General features: G+C 46.3%; 1 protein-coding gene across 20 annotated transcripts in view; it reads left to right on the top strand.

Moving 5' to 3' along the window:
• SNED1 (sushi, nidogen and EGF like domains 1) overlaps positions 1-20773 on the top strand; it is a 139427-nt gene that overhangs the window by 78171 nt on the left and 40483 nt on the right. For 18 of the 20 annotated variants that reach the window (XR_011649169.1, XR_011649170.1, XM_071216011.1 and 15 more), the window contains 8 exons: positions 9159-9284; positions 9909-10010; positions 10183-10296; positions 10792-10908; positions 12428-12544; positions 12852-12968; positions 13077-13190; positions 13432-13605. Coding sequence is in view for 18 of the 20 variants with exons in the window: in XM_071216011.1 (XP_071072112.1) it covers positions 9159-9284; positions 9909-10010; positions 10183-10296; positions 10792-10908; positions 12428-12544; positions 12852-12968; positions 13077-13190; positions 13432-13605 (981 nt within the window). In the remaining 2 variants the exon portion in view is untranslated. The remainder of the gene's footprint in view (positions 1-9158; positions 9285-9908; positions 10011-10182; positions 10297-10791; positions 10909-12427; positions 12545-12851; positions 12969-13076; positions 13191-13431; positions 13606-20773) is intronic. The other 2 variants (XM_058299740.2, XM_071216015.1) reach the window with 1 other exon arrangement.

The raw sequence follows: 20773 nt of genomic DNA, 5'->3' as shown, positions 1-20773 counted from the left end.
AATGGATAGAGTTGAGGGTAACACATTATAGTGAGTGCAGCTGGCTTACAAATGGGATTGTGGCTGAAAGGGTAGTCTAGGGATGTAAATAGCAATTGGAAAGAAAGCTAGAGAATGATCCAGGGACTGAGTAACACAGTGAACCCAGAGGTGGATGAGAATTGTGGTTAATAGTACAAATTCAGGAATGTCTTTCTGTGAACTAGAGCAGATGTACATCACTGTTGCAGGGTGGTGGGAATGTGAAGAAGCATGAGAAAAACAATTACTGTAACCTATGGACTATAGTTCACAGCAATACTGTAATATTCTTGCATTAATGTCAAAGATATACTATATTAATAATAGGGGGGTATGGAAAAAATATGCCAAATGTACACTATGGCTGTAATTAGTGGTAATAGTCTGATGATGATATCCCATAGTCTGTAACAAATGTTCCACAACGTGTTGTGTTGGTGAAGGGATGTTGTATGGGAATTCCACACATGTACATGATTGTTTTTAAATTCACAACTTCTGTAAAAAAAGATAATTATATATATATATATATATATATATATATATATTTAAGATTTGTTTTATTTAATTCTTTCTCCCCACCCCCATATTGTTTGCACTTGCTGTGTGCTGTCTTTAGGAGGCACCAGGAACTGAACCTGGGACCTCCAATGTGGAAGGGAGGCACAAATCACTTGAGCCACCTCCATTGCCTGCTTTGTTGTGTCTCTCCTTATGTTTTCTCTTCTTGTATCTCTTATTGAATCATCTTAAAAATATATTTTTTTGAATGTGTGGGATAGGTAAAGCAACGTTTAGAGAGAAAAACGTCTGACATTGTGTATCAGTAGTGGGCAAGAAGGAAGGTCTCAGATCAGTAATCTAAGTTTCCCCTAAGGAACCAGGAAAACAAGAGCTATAATAAATAAACCTGTGTCAATGACACATAAAGCTAATTCTTTGAAAAGATCAATTAGGTTGATAAACCCCTAGCAAGACTGACATAGAGACAACAGACACAGATTGCCAGTATCAGGAGTCGGAGAGGGTCTCTCTGCAGACTCCTCAGGCTTGAGTGGACACCACACTCACGAAGTCGACACATCACATGAAACTGGGTGCTCTGTCCAAACCACAAACCACCAAAACTCACCCAAGATGAAAAAACCTGCATAATCCCATAAGCCATTAAAGACATTTAATATATAGTTTTCTTTTAACACTTCCAAGAAAGAAACCTCCAGGCTCAGATGGTCTCGCTGGAGAATTCACCATACATTTAAAGAAGAAATAACATCAGTTCACACAATCTCCATCAGAAAAAGAGAAGAGAAGGAAACTCTTCCCAGCTCATTTCATGAAGCCAGCCATACCCTGACACAACAAAAACACAAAGACAGACAAGGAGAGAAAACTAAAGACCAGCACCCTCATGAACAGACTCAAAAATCCTCGAAAACATCCACACATGGAATCCAGCACTTTTTCTAAAATAATGCATCAAAACCAAGTACAGTTTATTACAGGAATGCAAGGTTAGTACAATATTTTAAAATCAATACACTCTACCAGAATTATAATTAAAAGAAGAAAAAGCATATGATCACATCAATTAATGCAAAAAGAGCATTTCCTAAAATTCAGCATGCATTCACAGTAACTCTCAGGAGACAAGGAATGAAACGGAACACCCCACCTGATAAAGGGCATCTGTAAAAACCTACAGTGAACAGCAGACATGCAATGAGAGATTGGAAGCTTTCCCCCTAAGACCGAAAACAGGACAACAATATCTGCTCTTACCCCATCTGTTCAACATCAGACCCAAAGTCTATCCATGAATTAGGCAAGAGACAGAAATAAAAGATAAACAGATTGGAAAGGAAGAAATGAAACTGTCCCGTTTTGCAATTCAAATGATTGCCCATCTATAAAATCCCAAGAAATCTACAAAGGATTGCTGGCATTTAGAAGTGAATATAACAGTTGCAGTACGCCAGGTTAATATAGAAAAGTCCGTTGCTTTCCTATGTGCCAGCAACGAACAATTGAAATTTGAAATTCATATAAAATATCATTTACAATTGCTCCCTGAAAATGAAATATTTAGATATAACTCCAACAAAATGTGTATAGGAATATGTGAAAAACAACAAAACACCAATGAAAGAAATCACAGAAGATCTAAATAAATGGAAAGATATTCCATGTTATTAACTCACAAGACCCAACATAGTAAAGATATCAGTTCTCCCCAAACTGATCTATTGGACATGACTCCAATAAAAATCCCAGCAGGACTCTGCAACATTTTTCTTGTGGTAATATGTGCATACAATCTAGCATTTTCCATTTTAGCCACATTCATGTACACGACTCAGTGTCAGTTGCATTCGCAGTGCTGTGTTGCCATCACCACCATTCATCACCAGCAGGATGTTTGTGTAGAGACAAGCTGATTCTAAAATGTATATGAAAAGGCAGAGTAATGAGAGTGACCAAAACAATTTTGCAAAAGAGGAATAAATTTGAGGAATTACACTACCCGATGTTAAGACTCACTTTAAAGTCGTGTGCTTCTAGCAGAGGGATGAACATGACGATCAGCAGAATGAAGAGTCCAGGAACAGACCCACTCAAATATGGGAAAAGGTACAAAGTCAGCTCAGTGGATAAAGGATCGTCTATACCAAATGGATGCAACAACGAACCTCAACCTCAGCATCACACCTTCCACAAAGATTAACTCAAAACGGATCATACGCCTAAATGGGAAAGTGAAACTATAACATATTTAAAAGGATCCGGAGAAAAATCCTTGTGACCTGAGCTGGGCAAAGAGTTCTTAGAGGTCACACCAAAAACACGATCTACCAACGAAAAAAATGGCTAAATTGGGCTTCATCAAAATGAAAATCCAGGAGAACGGTCTCTGAGAAAGTCTGAATCACAAGGCTCCTAGCCTCCAGGCAGGAAGCTCTAGCACATTGATCTGGTCTGTGTCGCAACAAATACACTCTGACCCGGCATTGAACTGAGATCTGCCAAAGAGCACCATCTGCTGGTAGACCAAGGAAGTGCTTGTAAGAAACTTAAAAATAAATAGGAGAGGCTTTTTCCAGCCTCTATATCCTCCCTCCCCAAGGCCCTAGGAAGCAAGTCTACAACCAATTACTGGATCCAGTGCCCATATTTGAGCACCTAGCAGGGACACTCCTAACAACCCAGGTAGAGCCAAGAAACAAAGAGCGGTGGGAACACACAGCCTCCTGCCACTAAATCCCTACAAAAGAGAAAGAAACTGAGCATCTGAGTAAACTGTGTCTTAATCAGATGCCTAGATATCAGCAAAATAATTATGAGCTATACTAAGAAAATAGAAGACATGGCCCAAGAAAGGGAACATAGCAAAGTCCCAGAAGAGATGCAGAATTTAAGAGAACTAATCAGCAAGATGTGTACAAGTTTCCAAAATCAAATTAATGAGTTGAAAGATAGTATGGTCAGAGATAAATGACATCAAGAAGACATTGAATGAGTGCAAAGAAGAATTTGAAATCCTGAACATAAAAGTAACAGAGCTCATGGGAAAGAAAGACACAACAGGTGAGATTAAAAACACATTTGAGGAATACAACAGCAGACTTAAAATTATAGAAGAAAGAATAAGTGAAACTGAAGACAGAACGGCTAAAATTGAAGAGAGAAAAGAATGGAAAAAAATTCAACACAGGCTCAGAGCATTGAATGACAAAACAAAATGCATCAACATATGTGTCATGGGAGTTCCAGAAGGAGAAGAGAAGGGAAAAGGGTCAGAAAGAGTATTTGAGGATATCATAGCTGAAAATTTCCCAACTCTCATGAAAGAAATGAATATAAACGTCCAAAAAGTGCACCATACCCTAATCTGAATAAATTCAAATAGGCCTACTCCAAGACACATACTACTTAGAATGACAATTGTCAAAGATAAAGAGAACATTCTCAGAGCAGCAAGGGAGAAGCAAACTATCACATACAAGGGAAATCCAGTAAGACTTAGTGCAGATTTCTCTTCAGAAACGGTAGAGGCAAGAAGATAGTGGTATGATACAATTAGGATACTGAAAGAGAAAAACCCAAGAATTCTTTATCCAGCAAAAATTTTCATTCAAATATGAAGGTGAGTATAAAATATTCACAAGCAAACAGAAATTAAGACAGTTCACAAAAAAGAATCCATCTTTGCAGGAAATATTAAAGGAAGCATTAGAACCTGAAAGAAAAAGACAGGATAGACAGGCTTGGAGGAGAGTATAGAAGAAAGAATAGCAGAAAGAATAACCAAAAGATTAAAAAGACAGACAAAAACAAGATATGACATATGAAAACAAAAGAATAAAATGGAGGAAGCAAAAAAGTTCATTTACAGTAATATCATTGAATGTGAATGGATTAAACTCCCCAATCAAAAGATACAGGCTGACAGAATGGGTAAAAAAAACATGAGCCATCCATATGCTGCTTACAAGAAACTCACCTTAGATCCAGGGATACCAACCAGCTGAAAGTGAAAGGATGGAGAAAGACACTCCACGAGAATAATAACCAGAAAAGAACAGGGGTAGCTATACTAATATCAGACAAAACAGGCTTTAAATGCAAAAAAGTTATGAGATATAGAAGGCCATTATATATTAATAAAAAAAAGATTATTAATTATATATTAATACCAGGAAGATATAATAGGTCATAAATATCTATGCACCTAACCAGGGTGCCCCAAAATACATGAGACAAACTCTGGGAAAACTGAAGGGAAAAATAGACTTCCCTACATTAATTGTTGGAGACTTCAACATCCGACTCACATCACTAAAGAGAACAACTAGACAGAAGATCAACAAAGAAACAGAAAACTTGAACAACATGAAGAATGAATTAGACCTAACAGACATACACAGAACACTACATCCAAACTCAGCAGGTTATACATTTTTCTCAACTGCCCATGGATCTTATTCCACAATAGACCACAAGTTAAGGCACAATGCAGCTCTCAATAAATATAAAAAGACTGAAATTATACAAAGCACCTTCTCAGATCATAATGGAATGAAACTGGAAATCAGTAATAGGAAAAAGTAAATTCACAAATGTGTGGAAGCTGACCAACACACCCCTAAGTAATCAGTGGGTCAAAGAAGAAATTGCAACTGTAATCAGTAAATATATTGAGACAAATGAAAATAAGAACACAACGTATCAAAACTTACGGGATACAGTGAAGGCAGTCTAGACAGGGAAATTTATAGCCCTAAATTCCTATATTTAAAAAGAACAAAGGGCTAAACTCAAAGATTTAACTGAACAACCAGAGAAACTAGAAAAAGAACTACAAACCAATCCCAAAGCAAGCAGAAGGAAAGAGATAATAAAGATTAGAGCAGAAATAAATGAAATTGAGAACAACAACAATAAAAATATGTAGAAAATCAACAAAACCAAAAGCTGGTTCTTTGAGAAGATAAATAAAATTGACGAACCCCTAGCTAGAGTGAAAAAGGAAAAGAGAGAAGATGCAAATACATACAATCAGAAACGAAAGGGGGGAAGTTACAACTGACCCCACAGAAATGAAAAGAATCATAAAAGGATATTATGAGAAACTGTATGCCAACAAACAAGACAACCTAGATGAAATGGACAAATTCCTAGAAATGTACAACCAACCTACACTGACACTACAAGAAATACAAGAACTTAACAAATGAGTCACATTTAAGGAGATTGAATCTGTCATCAAAAATCTCCCAGCAAATAAAAGTCCAGGACCAGATGGCTTCTCAAGTGAATTCTACAAGCATTTTGAAAAGAATTAACAGCAATCTTGTTTAAAGTCTTCCAAAAAATTGAGGAGGAGGAAAAATTACCCAACACATGTTATGAAGCCATTTGGTATTTGGTACCCTAATACCAAAGCCAGATAAAGATATTACAAGAAAAGAAAATTACAGACCAATCTCTCAAATTAACATAGATGCAAAAATTCTCAACAAAATAGTTGCAAATCAAATCCAACAGCATATCAGAAGATGTACACATCACCACCAAGTGGGATTTATTCCTAGTATGCAAGATGGTTCAACATAAGAAAATCAATCAACATAATATACCACATTAACAAATAGGAGGAAAAAAAAAAACACATGATAATCTCAATCAATGCAGAAAAGGAATTTGATAAAATCCAGCATCCTTTTTTGATAAAAACATTTCAAAACATAGGAAAAGAAGGAAAATTCCTCAATATGATAAGAGGCCTATATGAAAAACCCACGACCAACATCACACTCAATGGAGAAAGGTTGAAAGCTTTCCCTCTAAGATCGGGAGCATGACAAGGATGCCGCTGTCACCACTGCTATTCAGTGTTTTACTAGAAGTTCTAGCTAGAGCAATTAGGCAAGAAGAAAAAATTAAAATCATTCAAATAGGAAAAAAGGAAGTAAAACTCTTGTTGTTTGTGAATGACATGACCCTGTATTTAGAAAATCCTGAAGTATCCATGACAAAGCTACTTGAGCTAATAAATGAGTTCAGCAAAGTGACAGGATATAAGATTAACACACAAAATTGAGTCATGTTTTTATACACTAGTACAGAACAAGCTGAAGAGGAACGGGGAGAAAGTCCATTTCCAATACCAACAAAAAGACTCAATACCTAGGAATTAATTTAACCAAAGAAGTACAGGACCTATATGAGGAAAACTACAAAACAACGCTAAAAGAAATTTTTAAAGACCTAAGCAAATGGAACACATTCTGTGTTCATGGATTGGATAGAATAAATATCATGACAATGTCAATCTTACCCAAACTAATTTATAGATTCAATGCAATACCAATCAAAATCCCCACAACTTGCTTTACAGAATTAGAAAATGCAATTATCAGATTCATTTGGAAGGGAAAGTGCACTTGAGTAGCCAAAAGCATTCTGAAAAAGAAGAGCAATGTGGGAGGAATTTCACTGCCTGACCTTGAAACATACTATAAAGCTACAGTGGTCAAAACAGCATGGTACTGACATAAAGATAGACACATCAATCATTGGAATAGAATTGAGAATCCAGAAATAAACCCTCATCTATACAGTCAACTGTTTTTTGACAAACTACCAAGTCAATGTTAACGGGACCAAACAGTCTTTTCAACAAATGGTGCTGGGACAACTGGATATCTATAACCAAAAGAATGAAAGAGGACCCCTGTTTCACTCCCTATACAAGTATCAACTCAGAATGATCAAAGGCGTAAATATAAAAGCCAGGACCATAAAACTATATGAGGATAATATAGGGAAACATCTCTTAAGACCTTGTGGTAGCTGGTGATTTCTTGGACATTACACCCAAAGCATGTGCAACAAAAGAGAAAATAGATAAATGGGACCTCCTCAAAATTAAACACTTTTGCACCTCACAGGACTTTGTCAAAAGGGTGAAAAGGCAGCCTACTAGATAGGAGAAAATATTTGGAAATCACATATCTGATAAGGGTTTAATATCCAGGATATATAAAGAGATCTTATAATTCAACAATAAAAAAACAAACTACCCAATTAAAAAATGGGCAAAAGACTTGAATAGACATTTATCCAAAGAAGAAATACAAATGGCAGAAAAGCACAAGAAAAATGCTCAACATCACTAATGATGAGGGAAATGCAAAGGATAATGGGGTCTGGGGGATCTACAAGGGGAGAGAGTGTGACTCTCAAAGAGATAGAATGAGGAAGTCTTTTGGGGTGATAGAATGTTCTCGATCCTGATTGCAGTGGTGGTTTCATAAATCTAAGCATGTTAAAATTCATAGAACTGTATGCTGAATAAAAGTCAATTTCACTATTAATTTAAAAGGTAAACTTTTAAGTACATCAAGAAACTGAAAATCTTTTTTTTAAATAAAGACAATCTGCACAAGCACTAACAAAAGGAAGGCTGGAATGACCGTAAATACCAGACAAATGAAACTGTGGAATTAGGACTCTAACCAGGGGTGAAGAGGAAACTTTCATAATGAAAAAGGAATCACTTCTTCATTATGAAATGAAAAAGTGGGGGGGGGGGGCATAATAAAATAAATCTGCTTTAAAAAGAGCTATGTAATAATATTCTTGCCTAATAACGTGCAAAATACATGAAGCAAAAGTGGAAGAGCTGCAGGAAGCAGCAGATGCACGGTGTGGACGCCGTTTCCGCCCCGGCATCCGTGGTCACAGCACGCGTGGACAGATCGGGGGTAGAAGTGCAGGGAACCAGGGCCGCTTGCCCGGCCGCTCACAGGGCTCTCGTTCTTCTCAAGGGCACAGGCAGCCCCCTGAGAGGCCCTACTGCGGCCCCTGGACGCGCCGCGCCAAGTTGTGCGCTCTCTGTGTTCTCTGACGGCAAAGGTGCACTAGACAACAGCGGCCGCCTCCACAGGAGGGGCGCGGTGGTCCCAGGAGGGGCGCGGTGGTCCCCAGGAGGACCGCGGTGGTCCCAGGAGGGGCGCGGTGGTCCCAGGAGGACCGCGGTGGTCCCCAGGAGGGGCGCGGTGGTCCCAGGAGGACCGCGGTGGTCCCCAGGAGGGGCGCGGTGGTCCCAGGAGGGGCGCGATGGTCCCAGGAGGGGCGCGGTGGTCCCAGGAGGGGCGCGGTGGTCCACAGGAGGGGCGCGATGGTCCCCAGGAGGGGCGCGATGGTCCCCAGGAGGGGCGCGGTGGTCCCAGGAGGACCGCGGTGGTCCCCAGGAGGGGCGCGGTGGTCCCAGGAGGGGCGCGATGGTCCCCAGGAGGGGCGCGGTGGTCCCAGGAGGGGCGCGGTGGTCCCCAGGAGGGGCGCGATGGTCCCAGGAGGGGCGCGGTGGTCCCAGGAGGGGCACGGTCGCCCTCTGGAGGCCCCGTCCTACCCCTCTTCCCACCCCCTTCCGAGGAGCGAGCCAGGGAGGCGCCAGCTCCAGAGAGGGAGTGGCGGCTAGAAAATCCAGGAAACAGTCCTCCGGCTGAAATTCCCCTTGGCGCTGAGAAAGGAGGTTCGACCCGACCGGGCGTGGTGGGGGCTGAGCAGGGGCCAGCGCCCCTCTGCCCAGGCCGTGTGCTGCGGGCCACTGGGGACCACTGTCTTTCTTTCAGGAAGCCACCCAGAGCCCGACGTCTGCGTCTCGGCCCCTTGCCAGAACGGGGGCACCTGTGTGGACGCCGAGCAGGGCTACGTGTGCGAGTGCCCCGAAGGCTTCGCGGGCCGCGACTGCAGGGAGAGTGCGTGGGCCGGGGTGGCGGGGCGCTGCGGGAGGGGGCGCGGCCCAGGGCTGGGGCGGGGCCCCTGTGCGTGTGCCCGCAGCAGGGAAGACACACGTGCACGCCAACACCAAAGGAGAGGGTGAGTGTGCAAGTGTGTGGTGCGTGGGTGCATGTGACCGAGTGTAAAAGTGCGCATGTGCGAGTGAGTGCAGGTGCGAGTGTGCAAGTGGGACGTGTGAGCATGAGCGTGTCGGGGTGCGGATGTGCACACGTGTGTGTGACGACCAAGCTTAACTGCATGTGAGTGTCAAAGGGGCTAAGTGTGTAAATGAGTGGGTGTGTGTATGAATGTGTGACAGTGTAGATGTGTGTATAATCGAGAGCATATTGTGGATGTGCATCTGAGTGAGAATGTGTGCAGATGTGCGTGGATGTGAATGAGCGCGTGTGCGAGTGTACGCCTGTGAGAATGCGGTGAACGAGCCTGCGTGGGTGTGCACGGGCCTGGGTGGGAACGGGGGCACGGCTGTGAGCGTGTGGACGGGTGTGGACGGGTGAGTGTGAGAAGGCGTGTGCACCGGCGAGCGTGCGAGCGCGCAGCTTCCAGGGAGGCGGCCGCGCTCAGCGCCCCTCCCCGGGCAGGGCTCTCCCCCGACTGCGACTGCCGCAACGGGGGCCGGTGCCTGGGCGCCGACGCGCTCTGCCAGTGCCCCCCCGGCTTCTTCGGGCTCCTCTGTGAATTAGGTAGGTGGCGGGGCGGGCAGGGGGTCCCCCGTGGAGGAGCGCCCAGGCGTGACGAGCGAGGGAGGGGTGGCGAGCTGCGCGCGGACCCACGGGAGGGCGCCCTGGGGCGGCCTGGGTCCTGGGAGGGCCGCCCGGGAAGCCACGAGGGGGTGCCTGGGCCCTGTCTCCGCAGAGGTCACGGCCACGCCTTGCAACATGAACACGCAGTGCCCGGACGGGGGCCACTGCATGGAGTACGGCGGCAGCTACCTCTGCGTCTGCAACACCGACCCAAACGCCAGCCACCGTGAGTGGGGCGGCCGCCGGGGGCTCGCGGGCGGGGCCGCCCCCCCTGCTCCGGCCGGGAGCCCCCGGGGCCCGAGCCCACCCGAGCGTCCCCTGAAGACGGGCTCCCCGCCTGCGCTGCCCGCGCCCGTCGGCTCCCACGGAAACGCGCCTTACAAGGCGCGCAGCGCCCTCGGGGGCTTTCCTGACCCGGGTGCCCTTAAACAGTGACGCGGAGACACCCGCTGTTGCGCGAATGTTCCAGATAGTGCGTGACGGCGCCATGAGGAAGGTGTCCTTGGGGGAGGGACGGGGACGGTGCTGAAGGAAGCCGCTTGTGCCTCGTGGGAAGAGGGAGCAGGACTTCCGGTCCAGGCGAGAGGAAGGGCAAGGCGGGCAGGGGCCTTGGAGCCCGGCCTGGTTAAGGGGCCCTGGCCCCGCACCGCGTTGGGGTGACCCGGGGCTGGCGCCGGCCTCGGGCTGCGGCAGCGCGCTCAGGCCGCCCTCTGCCCCCCAGCCCTGCCGTCGCCCTGTGACTCGGACCCCTGCTTCAACGGAGGCTCCTGCGAAGCCCACGAGGACTCCTACACGTGCGAGTGCCCGCGCGGCTTCCACGGCCGGCACTGCGAGAAAGGTAGGCGGCCCAGCACCGGGGAGCTGGCCTGGGCACGCGTCTGCGCTGCCGTGTGGCACCAGCGCCTCGCCCTCCGCAGCGTTGGTGCTGACCTGCGCGGCCAGCCTGGGCCCAGGGAAGACGCCGGAGAGATTTTAGAATCGTTGGGTGGAATTGTTTTGTTTGTTTTTAAGATATACTCTATAATCAATAGTGATTTTTTCTTTTTTAAAAATGTGACATTAAAAAAATATAAGGTCCCCATATCCCCCCCCTCACCCCACTCCTGCCACATCAACAACCTCCTCGGTCATCGTGGCACGTGCACTGCACCTGGTGAATACATTCTGGAGCACCGCTGCGCCACATGGACAGTGGCCTACATTGTAGTCTACACTCCCCCAGGCCACCCACTGGGCCATGGCAGGACACACAATGTCCAGCATCTGTCCCTGCAGCACCGCCCAGGACAACTCCAAGTCCTATTTTTTATCTTGCCAGGACTTGGTAAAATCTGAAATTCAATGGGAGATTGTCGACGTTTTTGCATTTAGTCTCTTAAGAATATAAACGTGCTTGCGCTGGTAATCCACAGGCATAGCTCCCCCCGCCCACCCCCTCACCCCATCCCCAGGGCTGCGTCTTCTCATTAGCGACCCCCACGCCTCTCAGGCAGCCCCCACACCCCCATCCCCGTCAGAGCCAAGAGGCGCCTGCCGCGCCTGAGCCCAGCTAGGGGACGGCCACTCGCGCCCCTGTGCTCGCCCCGAGGCGTGTGGCCGAGCGCCTCCTTGACCCCCGGGCTCGCCTGGAAACTGAGACCTCGTGGCTCTGCCTGGAAGTCCCAGGACACGTCCCCTGCTCTTCACCGCGTCCCCAAGGGCAGGTCCCCGGGAGGATCCTCCCCAGTCCGGCAGCTGGTGGGGAAGGCCGCTGGGAGGCCTTGGCGGCAGCACCCCCTGGGGGCCGCTCTGGCCCCTCCCCCGCTGGCCCTTCGTGGGGTATGGACACCAGGGCCCCCAGGGTACCGCACCCAGAGCCCCCAGCGCCTCCCCAGGGCAGGTGCCCAGAGGTCCGGCCCCAGCTCCAGGAGCTGCCCCCCACCTCCCAGGGCCCCCTCTCCAGAGGGGCATCTGAGCTGTCAGTGGGGACAGCGCTGGACCCAAAAGGGGGGCGCAGGGGGGCTGCTTCCAGGACTGGGGACACATGGGGTGCGGGGGGCCTCCTCCACTCAGGACGCGGAGCCTGAGAGTTCTGAGCTCACGCGGCCGTTTCTCAGGGAGGGGGGCTGCCGGGCTGCCCGCAGCCTTCAGACCTTTCCGCGGGGCGCCAGGGCCGCGCGGCTGCAGGAAAATGGGACGAACCGGGGAAAAGGCAGCGGCGCCACGGCGGGCACAGAGCCCCAAGCAGCATCGCCCACGACCCCCTGACCCCAGCGTTCCCCGCGCTCCCCGCCGCCGGTGAGCGCCCACCCTGCGCCCAGAGCGCGGGCGGAGGAGCCGCGGGCCGGCCTGGGGCGCTCACGCGCGTCTCTCCGCAGTCAGGCCGCGCCTGTGCAGCTCGGGGCCCTGCCGGAACGGGGGCACGTGCAAGGAGGCGGCCGGCGAGTACCACTGCAGCTGCCCCTACCGCTTCACCGGGAGGCACTGCGAGATCGGTGCGGCTCGGGGCGGAGGGGGCGCGGGGGAGAGGGCAAGGGGTCGGCGCGCCCCGCGGGGTTGGGGGAGAGGCGAGGCGCTGAGAACCGGAGGCGCGCGTGGGGGCAGTGGGAGCCAGCGCGGAGAGAGTGGGGGGCGGGGGGAAGGAGCCAGGCCCTGACCCGACCTCCGACCCTCGACCCCCGACCCGGCGCCAAGACTCGTGCTTTTCGGGAAGGCGCCCAGCTCGGCGACCGTCGGGGCGCTGCAGAGTGGGGGCGGCGGGTCCACGCGACCCCTGACCCCGCGGGCGCGCTCTGCTTCCAGGGAAGCCCGACTCGTGCGCCTCGGGCCCCTGCCACAACGGCGGCACCTGCTTCCACTACATCGGCAAATACAAGTGCGACTGCCCGCCCGGCTTCTCCGGGCGGCACTGCGAGATAGGTGAGGGGTGGGCGCCGCCGCCCGGCCTGTGCGGGCCGCCCGCGCCCCCCTGGAGGGGGGAGGCTGCCGGGGGCTCTGCGAGGGGGTGACCGTCCCCCTCCCTTGCAGCCCCCACTCCCTGTTTCCGGAGCCCCTGTCTGAACGGAGGCACCTGCGAGGACCGGGGCTCGGATTTCTCCTGCCGCTGCCGCGCAGGGTACGCGGGACGCCGGTGCCAGGCAGGTGAGGGCACAGGGGTCTGCTCAGGGCGGGGGAGGGGAGGTGGGGCCGTGCATTTGGCATTTCGGCTGAGGACCGAGGGGGCAAGTGGGAAAGGAGGAAGGGTGGGTGGGCGGCAGCTCAGCCAGTACCCTGAGGTCAAGGCCCCTTCGCTAGTGGGAGGAGCAGGTGGGGAGCGCCCGGGTCTGGCGGGGGGCAGGGCAAGAGGAGCCCTGCAGGGGGACGCCCAGCTCTGTTCCTGCAGAGGTGGACTGCGGGCCCCCCGAGGAGGTGAAGCACGCCACGCTGCGCTTCAACGGCACGCGGGTGGGCTCCGTGGCCCTGTACACGTGCGACCAGGGCTACAGCCTGACTGCCGCCAGCCACGTCGGCGTCTGCCAGCCCCACGGGGCCTGGAGCAAGCCTCCCCAGTGCCACGGTGAGCCTTGGGCCCTTGGGGACGGGGCACACCCCCTCCAGCCACCCCAGTCCACAAGGCCACTGTCGCCACAGTGGCAATGGCCAGTGAGGGTCACTCAGTGGTCCCATGGGCCTCCTGTCCTCACAGCAGCCCAGAGCAGGGGTCCAAGCACCCACATGCCCCCTCTGCATGTGAAGCAGCTGAGGTAGTCCCAGGGGAGGGTCATCAAATGGCAGTTGGGGACCCCACCTCCTTCTCCTGCCTGTCCCCCAGACCTGCAGAATCAGGGCCTGCGTGGGAGCGAGACTCCCTGGTTGCCCCGCAAAGCCTCAGCTCCCGGGTCCCAGACGAGACTGTGCCACGGGAGAGTCTCCCGCTGTGTGGCTGGGGGCATGGCCCGGAGGCAGGGTCCTTCTCGGTGCTGCCCCCTGGAGATGCAGCCAAAGCAGCTGCAGGTGCACCGCCAAAGCTTGCCAAATGTTCCTCGGAAAATCTGTGGCAATAATTCATTTCTCATGGAACAAGGGTTTAGGGGCCGGCCACATGCAGAGATGGATGAGGCGACTAAGCGGTCACTCGCTTCTCAATGCCCTGCAAAGCCCAGTCCACAAGGGGGGCCCTCCTCAGGCAAGGGGTTCTGGAAAATAGGGGGGACCAGCTTGCCCCAAGCCCCCTCCCTTTCCTTGGGCCATTTCCACACCCAGGCCTGGGGATTACTCTCAAAGAGGCTGCCCCCTCCCAAGGCTATTTCTCCGCCAGCATGTACCAGATGAGGAGTCAGTATCCCCGGGGAATATGCGCCCACAAACCCAAGTAACAAGACACATGAGAAGCGCAGCAGCCTCAAATAATAATAATGAAGTATGGAAAACCTACACCATTAAAATACGAAGTATAGAAGATGGACTAAGGATATAGAATAAGCTGACAACTATGCAAAAGTAGTAGACATGGCATTAGGATCAATAAATTGTTAAAAAAATAAAGTGGGTATATGGGGATTAAAAAATATAAAAGTTGAAAAAACAATTTGATAAATGGAAACACCTGAAAAATAAGTTAGAGAGTTGAAAGATCAGCTTGAGAAACTTTCCCAGAAGGAAGCAGGGGAGAATAGATAAATCAGAAAGGGAAAAAAATGTAGGTGCTATGAAGGGTAGAAGTAGAAGTGCCAACATTGAGATAATAGGAGTCCAAGAAGGAGAGAAAATAAAAATGGGATGATTTTTTTTTAACAACTGTGAAGATAAATTCCCAGAATTAGAGATGAACAACCACAGATTGAAAGCGCCCTTAGAAGGCTGAATTGAAGGAAGGGGATACAAACACTGGACATATCATAGTAAAATATAAGAATGCCAGACACAAACAGAAAACTTGTAAAAGGAGACAGAAAAAAAACATTAATTTTTCAAGAGCAACGTGGAATGTAAGAAGCCAATTAAATAGTTTAAAATACCGAGGGGTAACACTCGGTTGGGATGTAGACCATTACAAAATACCACCACTCTCACTGTAACATCAAGAAGACACGAGCTAACCTATACAATCATATCGTTTGGCCTTTCCGATTGCTGAGGATGCAGAGATGTTAGGTGGAGTGGATGGAACACACCTGTCCTAGACTGTGGGCCGCCTTCTTTAGAACACAGGCAGGCAGGGAGCAACCTGCCACGGGAGAGAAAGTCCAGCCCACGGCAATGGCTGCAGGCAAGCCTCTGGCCTGGAGTCAGGAGAGCAGGGGCGGGGCCAGTCCCCAGCAGAGCCCACCAGATCTGCCCCACAGGGGGTTTTTTGAGTGCACGGGAAGCCAGGGCTGGTCTGAGATGCAGACGGGGGTTCGTCATCTGACCAGCTGGAGGCGGAGGCCTGTTCCAATCCTCAAGCATCAAAACCAGTCCTGAGCTGAGCCTGACGAAAAGTGCATCCCGGCCCCAGCCCAGCTCAACTCCTGATGCTTTCGAAAAGACCAGCTCCTCAACCCAGCCCCCTGGCGGCATGCACCTCCTAAGGGTAGATGTTTTCTGCTTCTATCCCTACTATCCTTGTACACACCATGTTTGAGATGCATGATCTAGAGAAAAAACAGTCACTAGAAAAGGACCTGCAGGTTGCTCAGGTGCTGGAATTAGAAGACAAGAACTCTTTAAACTCGTCACTATAAATAGGTTAAAGAGAATAGAGGAAAGGAGGAGGGTAATGGGTGAAAGAATTGAGAATTGAGCAGAGAAGTGGAAACTTAAAAATAACAAAATAGAGATCCCAGAACTGAAAATACAGTATCTGAAATGAAAAATAAATTGAATGGGCCTAATAACAGAATGGATACAACAAAAGAAAAAAATCCTAGAACAAAATCTGATTCACACAAACACGTAACTGGAGGAGTCCCAAGAAGAGAGGAGACGAGCGGCTGAGGAAATACTCGGCATTTCCATTTCCCCAAACTGGAGAAATACGTCAACCCACAGACCCATGAAGCTTAGAAAAGCCCAAGCAGGATAGATGTTTAAATAAACAAACAGAGACCTAGAAATTTTTATCCAGTCAGTTGTTATTTGGTGTGAGTGTGTAATAAAAAGGTCCCTTTGCGGGGGAGGAGTACTCTAATAAGATAAATAAACTCAGCATATTTTGTAAGTGATAGAAGAAGGAGAATCATCAAATGCCTTGGTGAAGTTTGTCACTATATAAAGGAGAAAGAATGAAAGCAGAAAAATTGGTAAAAGTTAAAATTTAAAAGAATTATGATTTAAAAATATATAGACAGGCATGGACAGATTACAGTCTCCAGGTAGAAGAAAGAGATTGCCAGATTTGTTATGAAACAAAACAACATATATTCTTACGAGAGACATTCCTAAAACAATGGACATGGAAATTCTAAAAGTATGGGAAAATACACACCAAAATAAAGCTGTATAGCTAGCTACATTACTACAAGGCAAGGCAGATGGTAAGACAAAATGCCTCATTAAGGACGGTGAGGGTGCCTCCCAGTGTTAACTGGTTCAGCTCACCAAGGCATATAGCCATTATAAACACGCAAGCCTCCACGACAATAGTCTCAATATAGAGCAAAGATGTATACACTCCAGGAAGGAATTGACAAATACACCACAATGCGGAAAAATTTCAAACTACCTCCCTCAGTTAATGTTAGATTAAGGAACCCTCCAAAATCAACAAACAGTACAATTGCCTGGATCACACATTTTAAAAAGGGGAGTGGATGTCGTTCAAGAGGTTGAGTGCCTGCTTCCTTTAAAAAAAAAGAGTGCAGACCTCATTCTTTGCACACAAACAAGTTATTAATAAAAGGAAGATACATTTTTAAATCCCCCTTTTGGATATTTTTAAAGAACCCATGGGTCAAAGGAAATCATAATGAACATTGAAAATATTTTTAATATTTTGAAAATAATGAACACTATATATCAAAAATGTGTGTGATGCAGCAAAAGCAATTCTTCACAGGAATTGTATAGCTCTAAACACCCATGTTGTAAAAGAAGAAAAAAACTCAAAATGAGCTACATGTCTGATTTCTGACATTAGGAAAAGAACAACAAATAATATTAAATATACAGGAAAGAGACAATAAGAGTAAGAGCCAGGGAAGCGGGCTTGGCCCAGTGGTTAGGGCGTCCGTCTACCACATGGGAGGTCCGCGGTTCAAGCCCCGGGCCTCCTTGACCCGTGTGGAGCTGCCCATGCGCAGTGCTGATGCGCGCAAGGAGTGCCGTGCCACGCAGGGGTGTCCCCCGCACAGGGGAGCCCCACACGCAAGGAGTGCACCCATAAGGAGAGCCGCCCCACGTGAAAAAAAGTGCAGCCTGCCCAGGAATGGTGCCACACGCATGGAGAGCTGACACAGCAAAATGACACAACAAAAAGAAACACAGATTCCCAGTGCCGCTGATAAGGATAGAAGCGGTCACAAAAGAACACAGAGAGCAGACAATTGGGGGACGGGGGAAGAGGCGTGAAATAAATCTTTTTTAAAAAAAAGAGTAAGAGCCATAATTAATGATCTAGGGATCAAAGATACAAGAGAAAAGATAAGGCCAAAATTAGTTCTTTGAAAAGCCTAATAAAATGAACAAACCTCTATAATAACCAATAAAGAAAAATAAAGAGCACAAATAAAAAATCTTTATAAATACAAAAGAGGACATACCCATAGATACAGCAGAGATCAAAAAGATAATAAGAAAATACTATCAACTGCTTTATATAAATAAATGAAAAACCTTAGGAGGAATGGACATAATATCTGTAGAAAAATATAACTTACCAAATGTGACTCAAGGAAAAATAGAACACCTGTATAATCTTTTAACTATTTAAAGAAATTGAAGCATCAATTAAAACATTTTCCCATAAAGAAATTCCAGGCCCAGGCGTTTTTAGGTAAATTCTACCAAACTGCCAAGAAACAGATCCTGGCTAGTTATACAAACTCCTTCAGAGAGTAGAAAATAAAGAATATGTGCCAACATAGTCTATGAGGCCAGTATAGCCTTGATACCAGAAACAGATATAGAAAATAGAAGAAAAGAACATAAGGGGTTCATTTAAAAATGAGAGCATAGATTAAAAAATCATAAAATATTACCCAACTTAATCCAACAACATATAGAAATGATATACATCATTTTCAAGGTGGATTGCAAGTACAGTTTGATGTTAGAAAAATCTACTGCTACACTAACCAGTTAAAGGAGAAAATGCATATAATCTCAATAAATGCAAAATTCATACCCATTCATGAAATAAATACTTAGCAAACAAGGTTTAGAAGTATTCTTACCCTTATCCAGCTACAAGGAACACAACACACCTCTAGTATCATGTGGTGTAAAAGTAGGATTTGTTGGGGTAAAACCTTAAAAAGAGAAGTGCTCCTTACCCCATAGAAAGGTGCATGCAGGCCAGGCGTGGCGGGGTCCACAGCTCTCCGGAGATCCACAGAGGATGGATGCAGGCTGCGGCCAGAGAACTGAAGAGCAGGGAGTCTCCTGCGGAGGGGGCACATGGAATCCAAAAGCCGCTCTCCTGCTGACCCGACCCACAGGCTGATCTCCCGAAAGGAGGGAGGAAATTAGCCTTTGATGCCACTTTCATATGCCTCTCCTCAAATCCAGAGCAAACATCCCAAATAGGGAAACAGTCCCTTTACCATTAGGAACAAAACTATCAATGAATCTAAGCAATATTGTATTGGAGAAACTAGCCAGTGCAATAAAATGAGAAAAATTTGAAAAAGAAATTAAAGTCATGACAATTTGATGGGAGAAATGTAAAATGTCAGTATTTGCAGTCGATGTGGTTGTCTACAATCTACAGGCAAATTACTGAAAATAATAGAGAATGCAAATGATTAGTGGATATAACAAAAATCAATTGCATATATATTTTTGCAAAAATGATTAGAAAATGTAATTATAAGAAAGATACATACTGAGAGATCAATTTGTAAACGTTACAGTTTTGGTTTACGGCAGGGATCAGCAATATGGCCTGAGGACCAGGTTTGGTTTTCCACTGTTTAAAATAATGATTTATTGAAATAATGCCATGAGAAAAGAAAAAGCAAAGCAAAGATAAATACAGAGAAAATCAACTAAACCAAAAGCCAGTTCCTTGAAAGAATCAATAAAATTGATAAAACACTATCTAGGCTTATCAAGGAAAAAAAGAAAATGACCAATATTGGAATGAAACTGAGCCTACCAGCATTTATAGGATAATAAAGGGACTTTATGAACAACTCCAGGCCAATTTATTTAAATGAAAAGTATAAATACCTTGAAAGACACAAATTATCAGAGCTAACAGAAAAGTAAATAGAAAATATGAATAGTCCTATAGCTATTAAAGAAAGTTAATTTGTAATTTAAAACCTTCCTGCAAAAAAAGAAAGAAAAGAAAGGCAAGATCAGATTGCTTCACTAGTGGATTCTCTCAGACATTTAGAAAAAAAGACTAATACCAACCCTAAACAAATTCCTTTAGAAAATACAGGAAGAAGGAACACTTCTCAACTCATTTAAAGGCCATCATTGCCTTGATACCAAAATCAGACAGAATTACAAAAAAGAAACTATAGACTAATATCCCTCATGAACAAAGACACAAAACTCCCTAACAAAATATTACTAAATGAAATCCAGTAATACACAAAAAGGATAACACATCATAGCTAAAGTTCATCTCAAAAACAGAGGTTGCTTAAACATTTGAAAATCAATAAATGTAATTCACCTTATTAGGAGATAAAGGAGAAAAAACATGATAATCTCAATAGATAAAGAGAAATCTTTTACAAAAGTTCAACTATTATTAAAAAATCTAATAAACCAAGAGTAGAAGGGAATTTCCTCAGCCTGATACGGGGCATGCATGAAAAACGTAAAGCTAACATCATACTTCATGATGAAAAACCAAACACTTTCACCCTGTAATCAGTAACAAAGCAAGCATGTCCACTTCACCACATTTACTCAGCATTGTTCTCAAGCTGCAGTGCAATAAGACAAGAAAAGGAAATAAAAGGCAAATATATTGGAAAGGAAGAAGTACAACTGTCTTTTCTCACAGGTAGCATGAGAATCTATGCTACATATAAGACCCTACGAGAATACAAAAGAAGCTGAAGAAGTAATAAGGGCATTCAGCTGGTTCACAGGATCCATGGTCAAGCTACAGAACCAATTGTCTTTCCATATTCCAGCAGTGAATACTCAGAAATAATTAAAACAGCAGCAAAAAACATGATACATTTTACAAAACATGTGTAAGACCAATACACTGAAAATCATAAAACATTGCTTAGAAGAATTAAAGATTTCTAAATGTAGAGATTTATTGTATTCATAGTTGGAAGACTAAATATTGCAAAGATGTTAATGCTCCCCAAATCAACTATAGATTAAATGCCATGCAGACTTACTTGTAGAAATTAAAAAGCTGATTCTAAGATGTATATGGAAATGCAAAGAACCTAGAATAACCACCTCCTCCCCATTTTTTAAAGTGTAAAAATTTTGCAGGACTTACACAACTGATTTCAAAACTTACTGTAAAGCTACAGTGATGAAGAAGTGTAGTGATCTGTTGCTCAATGGGACAGAATGGAGGGCCTGGAAATAGACTTATACATACATGCCAATTGATTTTTCAG

This window comes from Dasypus novemcinctus, chromosome 7 (assembly GCF_030445035.2).
Source record: "Dasypus novemcinctus isolate mDasNov1 chromosome 7, mDasNov1.1.hap2, whole genome shotgun sequence".
NCBI classification, from domain to species: domain Eukaryota; kingdom Metazoa; phylum Chordata; class Mammalia; order Cingulata; family Dasypodidae; genus Dasypus; species Dasypus novemcinctus.
Note: the sequence above shows the minus strand (reverse complement) of the source record. Positions and strands in the feature narration are given on the sequence as shown.